The sequence below is a fragment of the Balaenoptera ricei genome, chromosome 6 (assembly GCF_028023285.1).
Source record: "Balaenoptera ricei isolate mBalRic1 chromosome 6, mBalRic1.hap2, whole genome shotgun sequence".
NCBI classification, from domain to species: domain Eukaryota; kingdom Metazoa; phylum Chordata; class Mammalia; order Artiodactyla; family Balaenopteridae; genus Balaenoptera; species Balaenoptera ricei.
Genome location: NC_082644.1, coordinates 77,749,607 through 77,772,185, shown reverse-complemented (window position 1 = coordinate 77,772,185; position 22,579 = coordinate 77,749,607). Strand labels below are relative to the sequence as shown.

The 22,579-nt window shown below is 39.1% G+C and overlaps 1 protein-coding gene across 1 annotated transcript in view; it reads right to left on the bottom strand.

The window, feature by feature from the left end:
* The window catches only part of RORB (RAR related orphan receptor B), a 48,871-nt gene extending 27,373 nt beyond the window's left edge, over positions 1-21,498 (bottom strand). The window contains exons 1-3 of the mRNA XM_059926670.1: positions 21,328-21,498; positions 16,972-17,113; positions 8,322-8,723 (exon numbers count right to left, since the gene is read on the bottom strand). Of these exons, the coding sequence (XP_059782653.1) occupies positions 8,322-8,723; positions 16,972-17,113; positions 21,328-21,498 (715 nt within the window). The remainder of the gene's footprint in view (positions 1-8,321; positions 8,724-16,971; positions 17,114-21,327) is intronic.
* Positions 21,499-22,579: the final 1,081 nt, after the last annotated feature.

Below are 22,579 nucleotides of genomic sequence, written 5' to 3'. Positions count from 1 at the left end.
TTAGCGGGTCACAGATGATGAAAACTTAATTACGGAAATTGCTCACGGCCATCATTAGGATTGACCTTTACTATTTGGATTTTGTTGACATATGGATTGACCGTTAATTTAAACAGAAGCAATCCCTCCCCAACCTTACCCCCTTTTGGAAATGTAGCCAATATAATTCTGACCTTTAGGAAGAACTAATTCAGGAGAAATCTTTGGAGGCAATTTTTACATTTTCAAACATTTACTCTAAATTTTTAAAAGTAATGATTGCTTAAATAATACATTTAATTGACTAATGCTTTAAAATAAGTGTTTTCTAAATAGTCTAGCACCAAATGTTCCTGGAACAAACCTGTCTGAAAACCAAATAGCAGTTCCACAATAGTCTGCATAAATAGGGCTCAGATTTAAATAATAAATTTCTTCTTCTCAGTAGTAAGGGTATATCATCATATATCCTTATCTATAGCTTACATCCTAAAATAAAATAAACAAAAAGTCTTTCCAGCTAGAAACATTTCCAACAGGTTTCCCCACATTTGTAAGTATCACAGAAATAAATCCTGTACTGGTTGGCAGAGAGAGCCTGTTAAGTTGGTTGTATAACATGGTAATGAAAACCAAAGTGTATCAAGCTCCATCAACCTGGCCATCAATTGACATTTCTGTGTCCCATAGCCTATGTGGCATTTTAACTCCAACCAGCTCTTCCCAAAATAGGTGTTTGAAAATGTGGCTAAAGCAGTACCTATTCACCCCAGTCAGTGGAAAAGTGATTCAGAGCTCTTTCTAAGAGTAAGTGTCAAGCTTGCAATGCGGGAAATACTAGTCAACAGTGGGGCTGTTTCAGAGATTGTCTTATAAGCATAAACATTCCCTCCTTCAATAAGTCATAGGTAGAACCTCATGAAATCTCCTTCCCTCTTCCTTACTGCAGAATATTTCATATCTACTATGGCTTTTGAAACTGAGTGCATAAATTGGAATTGGTTTTCCAATAGCTTCCCAATAGCATTTTTTTTTTTTTGGTTGGTGGATTTTAGACTCTTCTTAGGAAGTTCTGAATTCTGAGTCAAAAATTAATCCCAAACTAGTATCTCCAGGGGAAGTGTACTGAGGAAGATCAGTTTTGCACAATTTCAACTCAAAATAGAAAAGGTGATTTAAAAGATTTACCTAATCCAGTGAATGCTAGCACATAAGGAAAGCTGTACTGACAGAGGTACAAGCATATATTGGTTAATCTGCATACAGGTACTATAAATAGATATGCAGGTTTATAAGTACTTCAACTGAGCATATATGTGTGTATTGCTTATGACGTAAATCATGCTTATATATGTTTAGAGCCTTGCTGGTCACAAAGTGCTTTTGTATACATTATGCCATTTATTCCAGTTGTGGAGAATCATTGCACTGAGCACGACAGTAGAGTGACTACAACATATTACTAGGTGAGTTAAGACATCTTTTTCAGGTTGTTAAAGGATATCTAGAAATATATGGATTTGAATGACTCTAGGGAAGAACTACAGTGTCTTCTGTCCCAGGATGCTCCAGAATATTTCATGGCCATGGACTAGTTAATACTATAGTTGTGACCATGGTAAAGATCCCAGAAGTGTGACAAATTGAATTGATTAGCCCAGTCCCCACACTTGGGCAATTCCTTTTTTTTTTTTTTTGAGATAGAAGACAGGATTCTGGAAATAAGCAGCCTCTTGGGATGTAGTCTATGGGAAGCAGAGAACAAGGTAGTATGAAAATTTCAGAGGAGTCAGGTAAATCCCTCTCAAGTGACCAAGGTGATCTGGGTAGGCCTGGGGCTCAGTCAAGACCATATCTTTATTGTTTTGTCCCCCTTTTTCTTTCAACAGGGGTTTGGGGAGGTGGTCAGTTTGAAGTGGGCCAGAGAGGACGGGTCGATTTGCCCTGAAGTATCCATACAGCGGCTCACTCTTTACTTTGTACATGAACTAGGGATGGTTTGAGATTGGCCACCAGCCTCTCATTGATCAGCTCCTGGTTGTCCTTGATGTTCATTTTTTTTTTTTTTTTTTTTTTTTTTTTTAGGAGCGTGGATGAAGAGAAGAGGCTGGTGCACACTTCTGATGTGACTGTGGTTATTAACTTTATAGTTGACAGGGTCATTCCACCCCATGGAAATTCCCAAGTGTGGTCCTACTCCTTGAGACAATTGTTTCAGCATCGGTCAGGATTGCCTAGTTGCCTGTAAGTCCCCTCCCCTCCTCTCCACTACCCTGCCCTTCTCCTTGGGAAGTGGCTGTAACAAAGGGAATATTTGTGCACATGGCCAAAGCTCCCACCAGGAGTTGGGAGAACCATAATCCTTCAAAGTCATTGAGCCCATCTGCCTTATTTTTCAGATGAAGAGACTGAGCTCCAGAAAGCTGAACTAATTTTGAACAAGTTCACATGGCTAGTATGTGAACTAGCCATCAGGAGTCCCAATTTCAATGTCCTTTCCCTAAACTGTCTGCATAGGACCTGTGTTTGGGTGAAGGTGACAGGGGTGTCAGATGACAATGGAAGTTCACAAGATGTCTTCCCTCAAGGCAAGAAAGAAAGAACTAAGACACTGGATTTTCATGTCCCTTACTGCTTGAATGATTTTTCTCATTAGTTTAGTCTACTTTTGTTCATTTTAATGACTTACTAGGCACTTGCTCCTAAATTGAATGCCTACCTGTATTTGATAAAGGTGTCACCAGAGGACATAGGAAATACATAGTTGCAGTTAAATTCTATTCTCTGTACCATTTCTGAGTGAGTAGTTGAATATGCTTAATAGGTTTAAGCAGTTGTAAAATATTTACCTGTAAAAGTGTATGTCATTGAAGCTGCTGCCTTATGACCATAGCACCTGCTTGGGGTTCTTAATAAATAACAACTGAAACACCAAAAACTTTTACAGAATTTCCCCCAATAAAACAGCACTAAAAATACCTTCTATGTGTCCAGGTAGCCTTGATGAAAAAAATAGTACATTACAGGGATTAGATCACCTTTAGGCTAATCCCTTTTTGTAATCTCCTCTATTAATACTCAGCTTCTGTAATAGATGAATTTGCTAAAAAAAAGAGGTTTATTTCTATTTTTGATGTTTAAAATTCCAGGCTCCATAAATAGACCACAAAAGGAATATGAAAGTAAATCTACATTTAAGATTACACAGGAGGGATCAATGAATTCACATTTCATTGTCTTTATCTGGAGAGAAAATTACTGAACAGCAAACTCAGATAATGTTTGTAAAAGGCAATCTATCCCCTTAGCACTGAAACTAATTTGATGGATTTTTTCCCTGTTTTTAAAAGCATGTTGTTTGGCTGTTTGAATTGTCTTGTTGTCTGGTACCTCATGGATACACTGTCAATCATCTTGTAGCTTAAATGAGCTTTCATTAAGAGTATTAGTCCTGCAGAATCCTCCAACCCATCTGAGGGCTATAGTGGGGGAGCAAAAACACGACCTTCCATTTTCTTTCTCTGCTTGTTTGCCAGTCTTCCTATAGCCAGCTTCCTTTCCCTGCCACCAACCATGGCAAAATTTTATTTGCAAAGATATAACACCTCCACCATGCCAGCTTGAAGTAAAACTCCTGCTAAACGCAGTTAAACTTGATGCCTAAATATTAATTTGCAGCTTACTTTTGCCCTTCTCTTATTTTATGGTGTTTTGTCCTATGGGATTTTGAGAAACCCAAGCATATTATTCTGGAAATGTTTCATGTTTTTCTCTTTGCTTACCCACATTTTCTTTTCGAGTCCCAAGACTATGGGAATAAAACATTCCTGATAAGAGCTGTGGCACAGAGTAAGCAATACCCCCCATCTTCCTCACCTGCAGGAGAGTTTGTGGTATCGTCATGCTCAGGATTTAGAATACATGGCGTTGAACTGCAGTTATTTATTTTCATGCCTGCTTCCTAGACGGTGAGGACAGGAACCGTGTTCTCCTTGCCTTGAGTGCCTGGCACACACTCCCAAACGTAAACTAGCTAGCTAGTGGGAAGCAGCCGCATAGCACAGGGAGATCAGCTTGGTGCTCTGTGACCACCTAGAGGGGTGGGATAGGGAGGGTGGGAGGGAGACGCAAGAGGGAGGGGATATGGGGGTATATGTATATGTATAGCTGATTCACTTTGTTATAAAGCAGAAACTAACAGACCATTGTAAAGCAATTATACTCCAATAAAGATGTTAAAAAAAAAAAAGAGTATGTTTTTGAAAGAATACCTGGAAGTGTAGAGTAGTAGAATGAGCTACATAAGAACTTAAGCTTTACCACTTAACTAACTCTGTGCCTGGGAAAATCACTCACTCTTTCTGACCCTTAATTTCTTCATCTGCACAATGGGATGATTTCTTCACTTCCCACCTGAAGGCACTGGTAGGAGGCTTAAATTGGCTAATGTGCATGAAGGGATTTTCTGTTTCTGTCTATCCATACGGTATTATTATTAGGGCTCCTGAACCTAGAAGTCTGTAGTTCCTTTGGTGCACTTTTAGAAAGACAAGTTTAGTTCTTCAGGGGGAATATTCCTGACTCATAACACTCAACTAATTGACTTTTTGGGATCTGCATGCTGTTGCTAGTATTGTTTTACGGTTCTTAAACATGCATTTTTATTAAAATTTCAAAACTGTAAGACTGTATTCTGTATGGGCTAATCCAAAAACTGGTTTTTTTTTTAAAATCTGCTTTTACAATGGCCCAATCAGAATCATGATCTGGTTGTACAATTTCATTTTTCTCTCAGAAACGAGAGGAAGCAGATCAGTACTTCTAGCAGCCAAGAGTGATGTTAAAAAATTCTCTCGTGTGATATAGCCTTCAATTCACCCAGTCAGAATGTGGCTAAGATCACATTTTCTTTTTTTCCTTTTTTTTTTTTTAATGGTTTTATTTTATTTTTTGGTCGCGCAGTGTGGCTTGCGGAATCTTAGTTCCCTGACTAGGGATGGAACCTGGGCTCTGGCAGAGAAAGCACCAAGTGCTAACCACTGACCGCCAGGGAATTCCCCACATTTTCTATTTTGTCAGCACAGGCTTCTTTCTATGACAACTTGTCACCAGCCAGATTAGTATAGATCCTTGTTAATCAACTCAAGTCAAAATATCAGCATGCACCCTCTGTAAGATCCTTTGTAGCTCCCAGTAGGACGTCAGGTAGGCAGCAAACACCAAGCAAGTCTTGTCGTGGGAATGCCATTAACTTGTGAGGGGCTCCCTTTGTTTGATGGGAAGAAATATAGTTAAAATAGTTTTTAACTATTTTAACTAATATAGTTTTGATGTTACTTTGACCTGGGTTCACATGCTTACTTTGCTTTTAACAAGTTTTATAACTTCTGAGCCTCAATGTTTTCATCTGTAAAATGGATATATGAATAATTATATAACAGGCATAATAGGGTTGTTATAAGAGTTGAATATTGCTAGGCACCATTAGGGGCTCAATAACAGGTAATTAGGTAATGACCAAGAATGTTATTAAGTAATAATGAGATTAATACCACTATAATATCAATTATATTGATAATAATAATAATGATGAGGCTTATGCATGACAGAAGCTGTTCTAAGAATTTTCAAATATTAACTCATTTAATCCACACTCACAGGTAGCGATTATTATTATCTCAGGTCTACAACTGAGAATCAGGTTAGGTAAACTGCCTGAGGGAAAAGGAACAATGAGGTTTTGAACTCAGGCAGTCCGACTCCAGAACCAAAGTTCTTAACTTCTGTACTATACCACTGATGCCCTCCTGCCCAATTAGACTGTTATGGACTTAGTGCTTTAGTGAAATGAGTGGCAGTTTTTTGGACGGTGCAGGAAAGCATAGTGCATCTCATTGTTGTGGCTCTTCTAGGTACCTCCATTCGACACTCGAAGGAGTTTGTGTCCACTAGATGGCATTGCCGTTTTAACGAAATGGGAAGCAAGGCAATACTTAGGCTTAGGAGCCTGCTAAATTTGAGAGCACTAGGAGGACAGCCTAATTGCATCCCTAAAAGTGTGATGGAAGAAACCTCCCAAATTTAAGGCAGATCTAGAGATCTCTAAAGACTAACAGTATCTTGAAATAAGTAACAAAAATAAATGCTAGTTCATTTTGGGGTCAATGTCTGTGTAGAAAATCTGGATGCATTTGGAGTTTCTCTCGTTCATAGAGGAATAGACTCAAGGCCAGGAGGAGAATGACCTGGGTAGGGTTACTTGAACTTCATGTTTCTGGCTGTAGTTCTCTTTCTGTAATACCTCCTACTGATTCTAAATCACAAAGAAATTGTGATTTCTGCATTCTTAGAAGTCTTTCCTTTTTGGGTATGGATCAGATCGCCCAACAACTGTTTTTGTTTCAGTATGTTTTAAACATGTGTTCCCAATCAATAGCAAACTCAGGAACTTAGATACTAAGTAGGATAAAAGCAAAAAATGGTGCCTATTTCCTTTCCCTTTTAACATGTCCTTTTGGAAAGACCTAGTGACTCCACTTAAACAGATTGTCCCCTATTGATTGACAACGCAGTTTGTGAATACTAAGCCCATAGCAAGGAGCAGGATAATGGATAAGCACAAGGACTCCAGAATCAGACAGCCTGGGATGGAAGTTGGCTCTATCATTTAGTAACCAAAGGACCCTGGGCAGGTCATGAGACATCTCTGAGCCTCTGTTTCCACATCTGTAAAATGGGAGTAACAGTTTTACTTATCATGTAAGATGCTTGTGAAAATTAAATGTGTGTGAAGTGCCTGCGACATAGTCACAGGTTAAGGAGAGCAACATAATGAATATTTTTGTTATTAGAGCTGATGTGTAGTTTTCTATGTCTCTCAGTTGTGGATGTCGTCACAGGTGCTATGTCAACCACTTCTTTACTCCCTGCCACAGGCTGAATTGCTAAGAGAGAAAAATAACGTTTCAGGTTTTATAACTGTGTCACGCCACTTCTTCCTCAACCAGATGGTAGAAGTAGCCAAGATACATATGGCGTGTCCTTCGTTATGTGTTCACATCAACTTTATTTAAAACACTCGTAGGCTTTAGGCTCCTACTCACAGTTTAGACAGAGAAGGTGATTGAACACGTGGTGGACAAGTGAGAACAGCTCAGAGTTACTGAGCGCTTGCGGAGTGCCAAACATGGCTCTGTTTTACAAGTATTGACTCATTTAATTCTTACAACAACTGTGTGATCTGTGAGCTAACATTTTTTGAGGAGAAAAAAAAAAAATAGGATGAGCAAACCAGGATTGAGAAACTTGCTTCAGCTCAAATAATAGGCGACAGATCCAGGATCTGAATTCAGGTAGCCTGGTTCTTCACCACTCTTTTCTGCCACCTCTCAGGGCAAGATGTGAGGAAGCCTCAAGGACTCCCGAGCTCCACACTGCTTCCCCTGTGCACTAAGTACTGCATGACGCCTGCTGTAGCCACTGCCTGCTAGCTCCTCCGGGCCGCTGTTAACATGCAGCTCTGTTACCCAGGAGGGTAATGCGTTAAACCTACATTCATATTTTTACAGCAATTAGTTAATACAATCAACCGATTAGACGGTTACCAGACTCCTAAGCTTAACAGGGTAAAACAAAGCTGCGACAGGTCAGAAGAGAGAGTGCACTCTTGAAGACCACTCCTTAAGAAGGACGTTGCAGAAGCAGGAGGGCCTGCAACCGATGCAACTGTGCCTGGGACTTGCCCTGCTCAGAGGGGCTTATTTGTTGCCCTTCTGTAACATTCCAGACCACACTCTTTTTATTGCCAGTAATTCAGACTCTATTCCCACGTAGAATTCTTGAATTCAGATTTACAAGAGCCTTAGACGTCTTCTGGTCTACCCCTCTGCCTTTACAAAGAAGGAAACTGAGGTTTGTCCCCAGTTATCTTAGATGGAGAGTTGGAACCCTGTTCATTCAGTTACTACATACTGCTTCTATATCCCTTAGCTATTTCACTTTTAATAGCATCACTTTGAATACTTGCTGAAATTTTCTTGTTTATGCCAATAACATTTTCCCTTCAGTGATGAACCCAAATTCAACAGATAGCATCTGTTCTTTACAGATAGCATCTTTCTATTTATGATTTCTTCTTTCTTCCTTTGCTTGAAATAAATTTTATGGGCCATGGGAACAGTGACAGTTATTAGACGATATTTTAAAATCAATTCGTTTTCTCACTAGAAGCCATCAATGCAAGCAATTCAACTTAGACCTAAGAAAATGATCTTACTAAACAGGATCAAGGCAATTTCAAAGTAGAATTTCCAAACATGAGCTGGAAGGAGATTTCCACTTACCGATTTCAGTCATCGTTATCCCCGGTGCTAACTGCCCGTTGTTGAAAGAACTATAGGTAAACAAGTTGGGTACGGATGTGAGGTCATAGATGGGTTCTTGCTTTATCTGTTTGATGCCAGTCATGTCAAGTCCTGACTGATCAGGGGACGGCTGGCCGGAATCCACGCTGTAATAACCCTCGGACTTGGGCAGGTCCATGACGTGTCCGTTGGCGTACGTGCCACTGGCCTCGCTGTTCAGGCTGCTGAGGCCGTTGCTGACGCCGCTGCTGTACACCCTGGCGAGGGCCTCCGCCTCCCCGCTCTGCTGCTGCCGCTGCTCTTGCAGCCGCTGCTGGTGCTTCTGCACCTCCGCATACAGGCTGTCCCTCTGCTTCTTGGACATCCTCCCGAACTTCACAGCTGGGTGGGAGACAAAAGCAGAAAACAGCGCTTGAGGTTCTCATTCCCGTTAACCACCTCAAGTCCAAGGGCCCGTGGATGGCTGTCCCCCTCAACATAAAACGCACAACGTCCCAGTACCATAGCCCAAGAGTCCATTCGTTTGCACTCCACACTTGATAAAAGGTTATATTCACGGGTGTCTGCACTGGTTTATGTGCCTAGTGAGAACTAAATCTAAGCTAGGAAGAAATGTACACACTTATAGATGTATTTCTCATTGACACGAAGTTAGCAGGCATTTTTCCTCATTCTTTCTTCCTTGCGGGGAAAAAAAAAATTCACAAAAACCCAAAACTACCATATAGTACCTATTCAAATGTAGACCAACACTCATTATTAGCTTCCCTCCTAAGCATTAGGATTTCTAGATTGCCAGATAGGACCCTATTATTTCACTATTTTCTAAATAGCATGTTGGGTAAGACCAAGGATGTGGAGCAGGGTGAGAAACACAATTTCAAGTAAAGCACATCATTTGCCTTCGATTGGATTTTGGGATCAAATGAAAACAATCTTTGGAAAATAGCAATTTTGTGAATACAATACCCAGCAAGTGAGACAACAGTAACCCTTCCTTTCTTATTCTACCGTCCCCAAGTTTTATACTGCCCCTCTCTTCTGGAAAAATCCTTAACCATCCTGAGGAAGAAGGAGAAAGAGGCTCTGTCAGTGGTCACAGAGTAATACAAAGATGCTTTGATCTGAATTCACTGTTTCTTATAGAGCTTAACCTCCTGAACTGTTGTGGATCGAGACATTTTGCCTCACATGCTGTCAACTCCCGTTTAAGGCTGTGAACGTCCGGAGTCGAGGGGCCACCTTATCTGAATCATCAAGCATGATGTCGTTCGGCTCATGTTAATGGTAGGGACTATGGTAAACTTAGAGGTTCCCTTTTGAGATTCTGCTTTCTTTTCTTTTGTGACACTGTTCCCGTCACCGGCTGGTGGTGGGAGCTCAGAGAATGTGGGAAGAAGAACATGGAGAGTAGAAATAGGTCCAATTTCTGGATTCAGTCAGTAGAGTTGATGAGAATAACTTCTGAGAATGACTAAATGGTGAAGTGCTTAAGAACTCTCCAGCACCAAGGGCCCACAGAAGAGATTCTTGTTGTGAAACAGCTGCCGTTTTACCTCCCAATATTCCTCCAATATTCATTTTCTCTTTCCAGTGGTTATAGAGCTACCAAAGTTTATGTGAGCATAGGCTGTTCAGAATGGAGACCACATTTCCCAACCTCCCTCACTGCCAGGTGTGTCTCTCTGATGAAGTTCTGGCTAACAGGGAGTAAATGGAAGCGCTGCGTGCAGGTGTGCGTCCTGAGGCTCGCCATTTTCCTCCTTTCTACCTGCTGGATTGTGGATGTGAGGGATGGATTTAGAGCAGCCCAAACTCTTCCTATCTCCTTAATCTTTAAAAACCTCTGTTCTGGCTTTCTGACACTGCCTAAGTAGGAAAACCAAGTGGCAATTATCCACTAATTTTTCTGAATAAAGACAAGTAATCGGGTTAATCCAGACCAAACTCCCCATTCCACCTCAGCTGTCATTTTTATAGTTTTTTTTTTCTTTTTTATGATTTTGTTCCTTTCTTTTTTTTTTCACATCTTTATTGGAGTATAATTGCTTTACAATGGTGTGTTAGTTTCTGCTTTATAACAAAGTGAATCAGCTATACATATACATATACCCCCATATCCCCTCCCTCTTGCGTCTCCCTCCCACCCACCCTCCCTATCCCACCCCTCTAGGTGGTCACAAAGCACCGAGCTGATCTCCCTGTGCTATGTGGCTATGGATAAAGAAGATGTGGCACATATATAGAATGGAATATTACTCAGCTATAAAAAGAAATGAAATTGAGTTATTTGTAGTGAGGTGGATGGACCTAGAGTCTGTCATACAGAGTGAAGTAAGTCAGAAAGAGAAAAACAAATACCGTATGCTAACACATATGTATGGAATTTATAGGGTTTTGAATCATTGTGTTTAACTTTGTAGAGACAGGACATTAAATTCTGTTTCTCAGAGACAAATATATTTGCTTCCTAACTGCAGTGGTATTTTCAGTTTGTCCATGGACAGAATTCTGTAGTTGCTTTTAGAGAAAGCTTTCTATCTTTATCATTCCAAATAATTTACTCTATATCATTCTCTAGGGGGAAAAAAACCCTTTTAGTATACGAAAAAAATAAATCACGGTAAGTTTTGATTCAGAAAAAACTTCTTTCCCCCCAAGAAATGTCACATGCTTCTCCATTTGCTCACCCCCTGTCCTTTGCATTACTGTAGATTCGGAACAGCTCTTTGTGACAGAGATAGAGAGGTGAATCCAAGATTTATGTCTACTGCTGTAGGTTAAGATTTTTGTTTTGGCTGGAGTAGACCTACTTTCTGACTTACTTTAATAGAATAGTTTTGCATTTATTCATTTAAAATTTATAGGGAGAAAAAATTAAGAACGAGGAGCTCTTCTCACATGGAGACAAAAATGTAGTGTGTCTTTTTAAACCTTTTTCCAAACCTAAACCTTGCTTTAGATGTCTATACACTTTAGGTGAAATACCCATTGTGGTAGGTTGACTGCGTTAATAACCCTGATGCTTCTTGCCTATTTGCCTGCTCTACCCCACGTAAATTTGCAGTGCCCTTTCATTTTGTGCAGGCATCCTGCTCCATCCCCTTGACTCAGGGTCATGCGATCTGCTCTGGACCAATGGGATATTGACATATGTGACACAAACAGAGGCTTAAAAAGTGCTTGTGTGATTGAGTGCCTCACCATGAAAAGGACATGCCTACACTAGTTTGCGGAAGGATAAGATATGTGAAACAGAGCAGAACCATCTCAGGCAAGGCCAACTACAATCAGGAGAGCTGTAGAACTGACCTGTAGCTGACAGCAGATATGGAAATGAGCCCAGTCAGGACCCTATACTGAACAATTTTAGGTTCAGAATTCTGCTGTTAACCATAAGACCTCACAATCAAAGCTAACAGTGTCAAATAAGCATGCTGCCAAGCTCTTTGCCCTGGTAAACACCCGAATGATTAGTTATGCCTCTTCCAAAAAAATTGACTTATCAAGTCACTGAGCAATTTAAATATTTTCAAAGAAAAATCTTAAAGCTCCACAACATTTTGGAATTATCAGGCTTCATCCTAAATCAAGGACTTTGCTGACAATGACTATAATACTATTTTAGAATAAATTTTCCATTCATTTCAGAAACACTGATGAGCCAGTGTTTCAGTTTTATGCCCCTTCCAGTAATAAAAGTGGTGACATACTTGGAAAAAAATTATAGTACTTGGCAAAATAAACTTACTGAACTTTCCTGATATAAAAATAATTTCTTGTCACTATTTGTAAATACATTTATTGTATTCATGGGCCTATGTTTTTAATTTAATTTAACTTATTTATTATACAGCAGGTTCTTATTACTTATCTATTTTATACATATTAGTGTATATATGTCAATCCCAATCTCCCAATTCATCCCCCCCAACCCCGCTTTCCCCCCTTGGTGTCCATACGTTTGTTCTCTACATCTGTGTCTCTATTTCTACCTTGCAAACCAGTTCAGCTGTACCATTTTTCTAGATTCCACATATACGCATTAATATATGATATTTGTTTTTCTCTTTCTGACTTACTTCACTCTGTATGACAGTCTCTAGGTCCATCCACGTCTCTACAAATGACTTCATGGGCCTATTTTAACAAAGGCTATATTACTATTATATTTTCAAGTATTTGCATTCTTCTTACCACTACCCATTAATCAGAATGGCACATATTTTAAGTGTTTGACCCTCTCAAACTTGAATTATTCTGTTAATGAGATTCACTTGAGTATGGAGACAGCCTCTTGTTAAACTGCTGGCTCTCAAAGAAACCAGCACAATTTGTATACATTGCAAGTGCTTTATAAATATTCAGTGATGATAGTATTTGCTCATGATATGCTCTTAACCCTCATTTTGATCCCACACTAGCAAAGAACCATTTTACGCAAAAGTACTGGAAATCTTTTCATATCTATTTGAATTGTGGGATTCTAAATGGAATGGAAGTTTTTGGAGTAACTATAAAACAAAGACGATGTTTCTTCAAAGATTTCTGCTTCCTACCACATGACTACTAGACACATGTTTTTGGTATCAAGAGGAACCCCGTTGCAGAACTATCATCTATGACTTTCCATAGTCCTTTTGGAAATTATTTTATCTTACTATCTTTGGCTGTGAAATTCTTTATGTTTATATCTCACTACTTATCAAGGAAACTAGTCTTAATTTAACTTTAAAATTTCAAGGCTATGCCTTTTTATAGTGCTTTAAGATTTGTTGAAAAAAATCTGATTCAGTCTACCCAACCCTATTCATAATTTTAAAATATTCTCTCTCTTCCCCTTCACTTCTTTTCCAACAGAGCTTCCTGTGATTATGGAATGTTCCCTGCACTTTCCAATATGGTAGCCACAAGGCACATGTGGTTTTGAGCACTTGAAATATAGCTAGTGTGACTGAAGAACTAAATTTTAAATTTTATTTAATTGTAATAAATCTAAACTTAAATTTAAATAGCAACACGTGGATACCATATTGGACAATGCCATTCTGGATAACAAGAAGCTAAATCTGTGACACCTGCCCGTGTAGGGCAGCTTCCATTTTTTCATAGAGGCGTGTCACTTAGGAGGACACATACTTCATTATTGCAAGGTGAGTATAATGTTTTTTCTTTGGGGTGCAATATCTTCCTATTGATGCCAAAATGTTTCTGTTTTTTTTTTTTTGGTAGTGCTAATACAACTGACACTGAAGATTCCGGCAACTAACATTTGTGAAGGGTCCAGTTAAAAAAAGAAATAAATACAATGGTGGAGAAGATTCAGTGCACATATGCATGCCATCACTTCACACACATGTATACATGCAATACCTTCACCTTTTTATACACATAAACACATGTGTATGTATTCCAAGTGGATTTGACTTTTGATTCTTTGCCAATGCTAAATTCGAACAAATTTGTTACTGCTGAGTTTGTTGTCTACTCATATATCTCCCATGACTAATATGCCACTATAGAAGCTGAAATTCAGGAGAGAATGAAAGTCCAGTGGAGTCAACAGTTATATCAAGCCATCTACTAGCAGTCATATTGTTTTAGTGACCAGGTATGGTGAAGTAAATATTCTTGGAGCCAGGCATGACTGACAGAAAACAAATGCAAATATTAAAATGAAGATGCTACTCTATGTCTGAGGGAAGCTGGGTGGTGTGTATATAGAAGTTAGGTGTGAGGGCATCTTACCTTGGCTACTGGTACTACAGCTAAAGTACTTTGAAAATATCTGCTTCATCAGTAGAAGGTAGGTATAATAAATTAGTGGCAGGACACATACTACCTCTCATTCTTGAGCCCTTACTAGACATAGCTAATTACCCAAAACCTCAGGGCTTCATAATCCTTTGATACCACATACTAGGCATTACTTATCAATAGGAGATAAAACCTGTTTAGCTTCCCAGGTATTAGTGTGACTTATTTAGTTTAAAGTACCCTATATATTCAAGGCTTATAACAAACTTTCTCTATATAAACAATAAAGAAGAATTTGTTTTCCCTTAGAGAGAATCATTTTTTTTCTTCTGCTGAAGCCTCTTCTCCTCATTCCCAGCCGCTATTATCACTCCTGAGCATTTCTCCTCACCATTAATTTGACACAAGCCATGCTTAGGAGGCATTTTGAAAGATGTCCCTGGAAGCCTCAAGACTGTCTCTGGACCTAAAATTAAGGTGGATCATTATTCTTAATCCTCAGCATCCTTAGATACTATCTTGCTTTTTCTTGCACAGAAGTTTATGCTGTAGTAAATTTCTTCCCCCTTGAGAAGAGACTGCAGCTCTATCCATAAATGATCCCCACGCCCCAACCCCCGCCCCGACAATATACTTCTTTTATGTCATGAGATCCAGACAACCTCTTAGATTTTGTGGGCTGACATCACTGAATCTGCCTTGGACCATATGCCCATCCCTTGCTCATGATTCTGTTCACCAGCACAGACCCACATGATCTCTCTTTCCAAATAGATACTTCCTTTTATTGTAGGAAGAAGCAACAAAGGCAAATACTCAATGGCTTAGTCTCTCTGTAGAATTATTAATGGAACTTTTCAGATAGTGTCAATTATTACGCTGCCTCCATATTACAGAAGTGAAGTGCAAAATTATCAACTCAAATTCCCACAGAATTTCACTAAAGAAATTCTGAAAACCATTTAACCTCCACCCTCCACTTTCTTCACTTTAGTTATGTGCAAGTACACAGGGCTATAAATTTACCCTAAGAGTAAATGTATGTGATTAGCAAATCTAGAAAAACAAACAAACAAAATCAGCTGATACATAGACGTTTTGGAAACCTACATCTTGTAGCTTTAGAAGCTACCTATAAACTGGAAGGCTCAACGTCAGATTCTTTTTATTTTGGGGGTTAAATATATCTCATTGGTATACTTTTGTGCAAGACAAGTTTATGTGGGTTGGAAATTAGAGAAATGGTAAACAAAGATTCAAGATGCAACTATCTGGAGAATGCAAGCTAAGAAGTAAATAGTGTATATGTTTAGATACCATCTATGCAGAGCTAAATTTATCCAAATGACTAAAAGGCCCGCATTTAATTCAATAACTCATAAAATCCCTTTATACCAAGAGATAGTGCATGCCAATTATCTATATTTCTTTAAAATCTAGAAGTATTTCTTTTTTTTTTTTTTTTCTTTTTTGGTCCACACTGCCTTGAACTTCATTACAGGGAGTGTGACCAGAGACACAGAATCCACAGTGATTCACATAAAGAGAATAAGTATCAAGGGCTTTGTCTGTGTCTCAGGCTCTAGGTAAAAGAGAATTCCATGATTCATTCAACAAACACTTAGGTGCCTGCTTTTAACCAGACCCTGAGGATACAGCGGGAACAAGACAGAAATGGCCCCAGGACACAGGGCTGCTCATAACCCAGTACAGGAGTGCTACGGCCAACGTCAGTGGGGAAAGAATTCGTTTAGATGAAAACTTAAAAATGGACACAAAGCTAGATGAAATTCTTTGTGTGAGTTTACTTGTCCTCTTTCATTAATCTAAGAAGTTCAGTTGGGGTGCCAAGCCATCCATTTGGATTGGGCGTGAAGGTGGAGTGCACACTTGAGTCTATTCTGAAAAGGACACCATCTATAGAATCCTTCTAAGACATGGAGCTCTGCTACAGCCTTTTCGATCTTCATCATGCCTCTGAACAGTCCACATCCATTAATGGAGCTTCTGGGCTTCCTACAGAAGCAAGGTCTGTTCCTTAGCATCTCCACATACCAAGCAACCTGTGCACCAGTCAGACTTACCCAGTGACCAAGTGGTCCAGGTCTGCCTGGGACTTTCCAGTTTTAGCTCAGAAAATCTCACATCCCAGGAAGTCCCTCATTCACAGGCAAACTTGGACAAGTGGTCACCTTTAGATCTAGGACTATGTGGCTTTCACCCAACCTAGTTAGCACAGGTTGCTCCATGAGCTACAGAAAAGTCTTTCCTTTCTTCCTATGTTATAGGCAATACCAAATATTTATTTGCTCTTACTTTTCCTCTTAATACACTGCCAGCATGTGGTTTTCTTTTCTTCTTATCCCTTTGTCTAGAATTCTTCCAGCAGCTTAAACAGACTCCAGCAAAGCATCCATTTGATGCATCCATAAGATTCAAGCCATTTCTGTTTAATCATGTCACTGCCCTAGAGTGACATATACCTGTTAGCCAGTATATTATTTATACTTTCTAGCTCTGAAATTGTTTTTAATGGAAAATTCTTTTTCAGTTATCCAGCCTTGTAATTAAATAATTTTGAATGAAAAAAAAAGCATACATTTGAAAGCTTTTTTTTTCTTTTACATCTTTATTGGAGTATAATTGCTTTATAATGTTGTGTTAGTTTCTGCTGTATAACAAAGTGAATCAGCTATACGTATACATATATCCCCAGATCCCCTCCCTCTTGCGCCTCCCTCCCACCCTCCCTATCCCACCCCTCTAGGTGGTCACAAAGCACCGAGCTGATCTCTGTGTGCTATGCGGCTGCTTCCCACTAGCTCTCTATTTTGAAAGCCTTTAAGTAAGAAATAAGAAGGCGATGCCTTACCGTCTCTCGACATTCCTAGGGCAAGACACTTCTGCAGTCGGCAGTGTTGGCAACGGTTTCTGTTGGTTCTGTCAATTAAACAGTTTCTCTGCCTCGGGCAGGAGTAAGAGGCATTGTTCTGCTGGCTCCTTCTAAAGAATCCCTAGAGGGAGAAAGAGAATGGGAGGGAGATAAATTTATAAGAAGCGACCATTAACAGAGATGATAGCTACATTTTCTACAGTGAACGTCGTTAACTGAGTTCACTTTTTAAAATTCTTTGGCTACCTCTCCTTGGACTGCTTACAGATGTTTCTGCTGGGGAAAATTTGGACTCTCTGCAGAGATATGAAGGTATCATTCATTCATTCATTCAATCAATGTGTACTAAAGACATCTGTGCTGTTCTATGCAAAGTAGAATAGCGTTCCTGCCCACAGAGAGCAGTGGGAAGGGAGTGGCAGAGGAGAGTGTCACCTATGACAAAACTTCATGGGGACAATAACACAGGCGTATGTCACAAGTGCTGTGGGAGTGAGGAACTCTGGGTACTGAGTAGTGTGGGTTCAATATGCGCCACTATCTTCCTAGTTTCTAAGATGCATTTTTATCCATTTGGAAATTTTTGTATTTGGCCAGAATGTATCTGGAAGGTTGTTTTTCTAACCAGTGATGCACCTTAGAGTCAACCACATCTTTGAATAAAGGAAATATGGTATAAAAACTGCTCAGTAAAAAACAGACAATAAGTAAAAGCTGAATGAATGCTCTCTGCTTGGCCTCAGGCTGTAGCGATCTAGGAGGTCTTCATGCAAGTACGTTTAGGTCCTTCTGGTACAAAATGAACTGCCTTGGACCATACATCACCCGTATAAATAAACCCACAGCTGAGTCTATTATTTTTTTAATTCTTTGGATACCACCCACCTTAGTTATCTTACCAAAAATCCTACTGGGGTAAATAAACATTTTCTCCAGAGATATGAAAGTATCCTTCACCCATTCATTCACCTATTTAATTAGTTTCCCTCATCACTCCTTGTCCTTGAATTACAATACAGCAAAAGTGCAAAGTGCTACAAACAAAGCAGTGATCTACAAATAGATTTACCAAGAGAAATTTTAGGAAAAGATATCCTGTACTATCATCTCTCGGAAGGAGGAAGCCTAGAAAAGGTCCAGGATGGTCACGCAATGCCCATCTCGCTGAGAGGCCTGGAAGAGGCCACCTGACTTCTGTCAAACAGTTTCCTCAACTATCAATGGGAGGGTAGTGCAGGGCTGGGAGTAGGGTGAGACTGGTGAGGCAATCACCTTGGTCACACATTTAAGGGTTGCCAAAAGATGTGGTACTCAGGATAAACATTTTAACACTGATTTTACATGTTAAAAATCAACATTAATGCAAACTCCCCAAAAGTTTACATAAAAACAGAATTAAAATTATCAATTTTCCTTTTGCCTCAGGCTTCCATATGGCTTGGCAAGGCACTGTAACAGAGAGCTTGGCCAACCTTATGAAAAGCCTCAGAAAAGGAAGAGTGGCCAAGTACCTCCTTAGAGAGGAGTGCCAATTGGTTTTGTGGTTGTCTTCCTCAAGCCATTCAACAACAAGAGCTAGTTTTGCCCCCACAGATCCATGCGTATTATTTATTTAATGAACCAGTGGCGGCAAAATAAGATATCCAATTGGCCAGTTCGCATGAACTCATGGAGCCCTTAAACAAGAGATCACATCTAGGCCCCCAGGGGTTGAAATTATGTACTTCATATACCGTGAAAGCTGTCAGAAGGCATAACCTCAGCTCATCGGTCTTGATTGAAGACGACTTGGAATTTACATTTTACAAAAGAATTGTGTGGTTTTTACCTGTGGATACTCTTAAGTGCCACTTAGCAAAGGAGTTGACAGAAAAGACTTCTTGAAGTCATAGCTACAGCCCTAATTTAAGGCCAATTTGACATTAATTGTGAGGCATTTCTTGCTTATCTGTTGCTCATTACTGCAAATGAAGTTTCTGGCATGAAAAAGAGATTTCGCTTTAAATTTTTATTGGATGGAAAGGAATTTGAATAAGTGCACAAGCGGAAATGATGTTATTTAAAATGGGTTGTTTATGTTGATCCGAAAACAGTATTATGAAAATTCAGAGGTTGATACTAAATGTGCTGACATTGATATCTTATTCTGAGCAGAATTTCTTGAGTTTGCTATTTGGAGGAAAATGTAGCATATTTACAAAAGTGGGTTTTTCCATGAAATAAAAAAAAAGTGGTGTGGTGTACAGTGTCATTTTGACTAAAACCTCAGAATATGCTTCAAAATAACAGCATAAGTTCTTTGATCCTGGATTCCTTCTTTAAATAGAAAAGATGACAGGAGGCTAAATACTCGTTCTTGGCTATTGACCTGTGGGAATATATTTGTTCAGCAGTTAAATCTTTTTGGAAATCACTGCTTAAGATGTTTAGTTCCTTAACATGACCATAGCCTCATATTTTGAAATCAGACATTTTCTAAATACAGCTTTATACAATGAAACACAAAACATTTCTACTTTGACACTGAGCTACAAAACATTTTTTCATGGGTACTGTGTAAACTAGACCAGAGCTCTTAAAATTGCATAATAAACTAACACGGTGGAAGTGATTTCACTGGAGAGGGGTCTGATTCCAAAATTATTAGTATTTAGGGGAATTCCCTGATGGTCCAGTTGTTAAGACTCTTGTGTTTCCACTGCAGGGGGCATGGGTTCAATCCCTGGTTGGGGGAATAAGATACTGCACGCCACGTGGCATGGCCAAAAAAATAAAAAATAAGTTAAAAAAATGAAAACAAAATTATTAGTGTTTATGAAGAAAACTGTTTGTCTATCTGCCCAGAGGAAGTAATAACTTATCCTAGGAGGGTAAAAAATTGCTGATTCGTAATTTTGCTTTATCGTTTCTTGGGATAAGTTGAAAAAATTGCATTAAGGTGAATAACGTGCAATTCTTAATTATAGGTCTGCAGAAGAACAGAATACAAGGCACATCTCATGATGTTCAAAGATGGATTATTGTTAATCACCTCTAAAGCCAGTCAGTATGTTGATGGGTTAGGACATTCATGCTATTCTGCCCCCTCTGCATCCCTCCCCTACTTTATTCTCATTTAGTCCTTTTTCTTTTCTTCCCTCCAGTTTCAATTCCAGGAATCATAATTTTTGAGACTATTATGAAGACACTGCCAATTTTTCACATAGCATGACTATTTGAGTTACAGTACGTTTTGTTTCATTTATATCTGAATGTCTTATAAGATTAAAGTTGGTTCTTAGAATTTTTGATTGTGCCGCATCTCCTTCAGTCTACTGACCTTAAATTAATGATTCACTTTGCTTGCATCTTTGATCAAAAATATAATTGCTTTTGCCAATAACTTTGCCTGTCTATCACTTTCCCCTCCTGGACTATGGCTGCATTTCATTTGTTCTGGTTACGTACTGCCCTTTAAAATTGCAGAACTGTTTTCATTTCCCCCTTGACATTTAGTCTCTCACCCTTTCTTTCCTTCTAAGGATTAAATTTAAACATTTACTCTTAAGTTTCAAATTTCTCTTATTTCAGATTAAGTCTATGTTAACTGCTATTCCTCCAGCTTTGTGTTTTAAAAATCAACTTGCTCATAGGAATTAGTTTGTCTTTGGAAGAACTGGTTGGATTTGTTGTGGAGGAGAACACTAGACTGAGAATGAAAAACAAAGAAACATGTTTTTGGCCACGTTCTCTCACTAACTAGATTAGTGACATTGGCCATATGACATAATCTTGTTTAGACCTCAGGATCTCATTGATGAAGTTGGGGCAGATGATTTTTAACTGATCAGAGATTATCTGCTCCACTTTTAACATTCCATGCTTCCAGTTTTCTTTTATTTTTCTGGAACATGAGAATAAAGGATGGTCACATGCATATTGCAACTGCTATCTCGACAGCTTTCTCAAGCAGATAAATAAATACAGGGCCATTAGCTTATAATCTTTATTTTAACGTTTCATATTGATATAAATGTGCTGGAGTTTACTGCACACAAAACTGTTAAAACAGCAAATCAGTATTTATATCTCTGTCAATGTGAATAATTGAAGCTTTTAAATATTAATCCAGTTTTAAGCACCAGCTGATGAGTTAGACAATGACAAAAATGTAAAAGGCCGAAGAACAGAAAATCAACCCACCCACCCACCAAGCAAGAATTCCTGAGTGTCAGCAGCAGGCACAAGAATCCTTTAGCAGGCCTTTCAAAAGGTGTCACCTCTTGCACTGTGAAGTACACAGATGCCTGAGGCAAACGCGGATGCTGTTGGCAGCACTGAGTTAAAGTCCCATACCTTGCAGCCTTCACACGTGATGACTCCGTAGTGGATCCCAGAGGATTTATCACCACAAATTTTGCATGGTATCACTTCAATTTGTGCTGAAAGGGGAAAACAGACATTTTTGAGCTTACGGAATTGTTTTCTTTTCGCCCTCCTATCTCCCTTCCCACCTCTCCCCGCCATGGCTCAGTGTTTGAAGACACTAGGATGGGGGTGGGGCTGTGAGATCACCCACTTCTATTTGAACGGCCCCCGGCTGCTTCTTCTAAGTAAAAGGCATCCATTTACCATTGTTTGTTTTGTTTTCCTCAAACTAAAAAATATAACCAGGGACCAGAAGTTTTCTAAACTTTTGCTTTCGCTGTTTTCTCCTTTTTTTGAACTTGACCTTCATGTAGTGTGACTTAAAAATCCCTTGAACCTGTGGCTTTGGTTTTCTTATTTTGCACTTCAAATATTAAGTCACTGAGAATGATCACATTGCCTTATTTCAATATTATTTTACATAAGTAAATAAGGGAAACTGGAAGGGGTGGAGGTGACTTTATACATTAAGTGGTTGAATGATTACTTGTGAAAATGCCAATGATGAATCAGCTCAATATTTATTAAGCATCTATATATCCACTAAAATCATAAAGGTTGTTGACACAAGATAAGATATGCTAATGACGCTAATAATTTAATCAATAAAACAAAATGAATACATGGAGATATCAGGGGAAAAAAATGATAAAGCATATGGGTACTATTACTTCAATAGGAACTGAAATAATTTCATTGGAGATGAAGACATTTTGATTTTGAAGATTGTGTAGGAAGTACAAGGCAAAAGGCATTTCTGCAAGCAGAATGGAATGAAGGAGGCCCTGAATGACTGTGGCTTGTGATCACTGAGACAAGCAACTTGGTTCTAATGGAAACTTGGGCCATATGGTTGGATAGAGGGAATGATGTCAGATTATCAAGCTCTTGGGAGTTAGGCAGAGGAATTTTCACCTGACATCACTGGCCATAAGCAATCAAAGAAGTGAATGAAGAAATGATGAAAGTGATGGTTTGGGTACTTTAGAAAGGTGAGTTTGGCAGGTTAACCAGAAACAAATGGAAGACTAACTAAAAGGCTATTCCTAACCTGGGTGTTAGGAGCTGAAGGCGTGAATTACATCAGAGGCAGGATAAATGGAGAGGAAGAAGCAAATAGAAAGACAGCTCAATGGAAGAGGTGAGAAGATAAAAGAAAGAAAGGATACAGAGGTGGAAA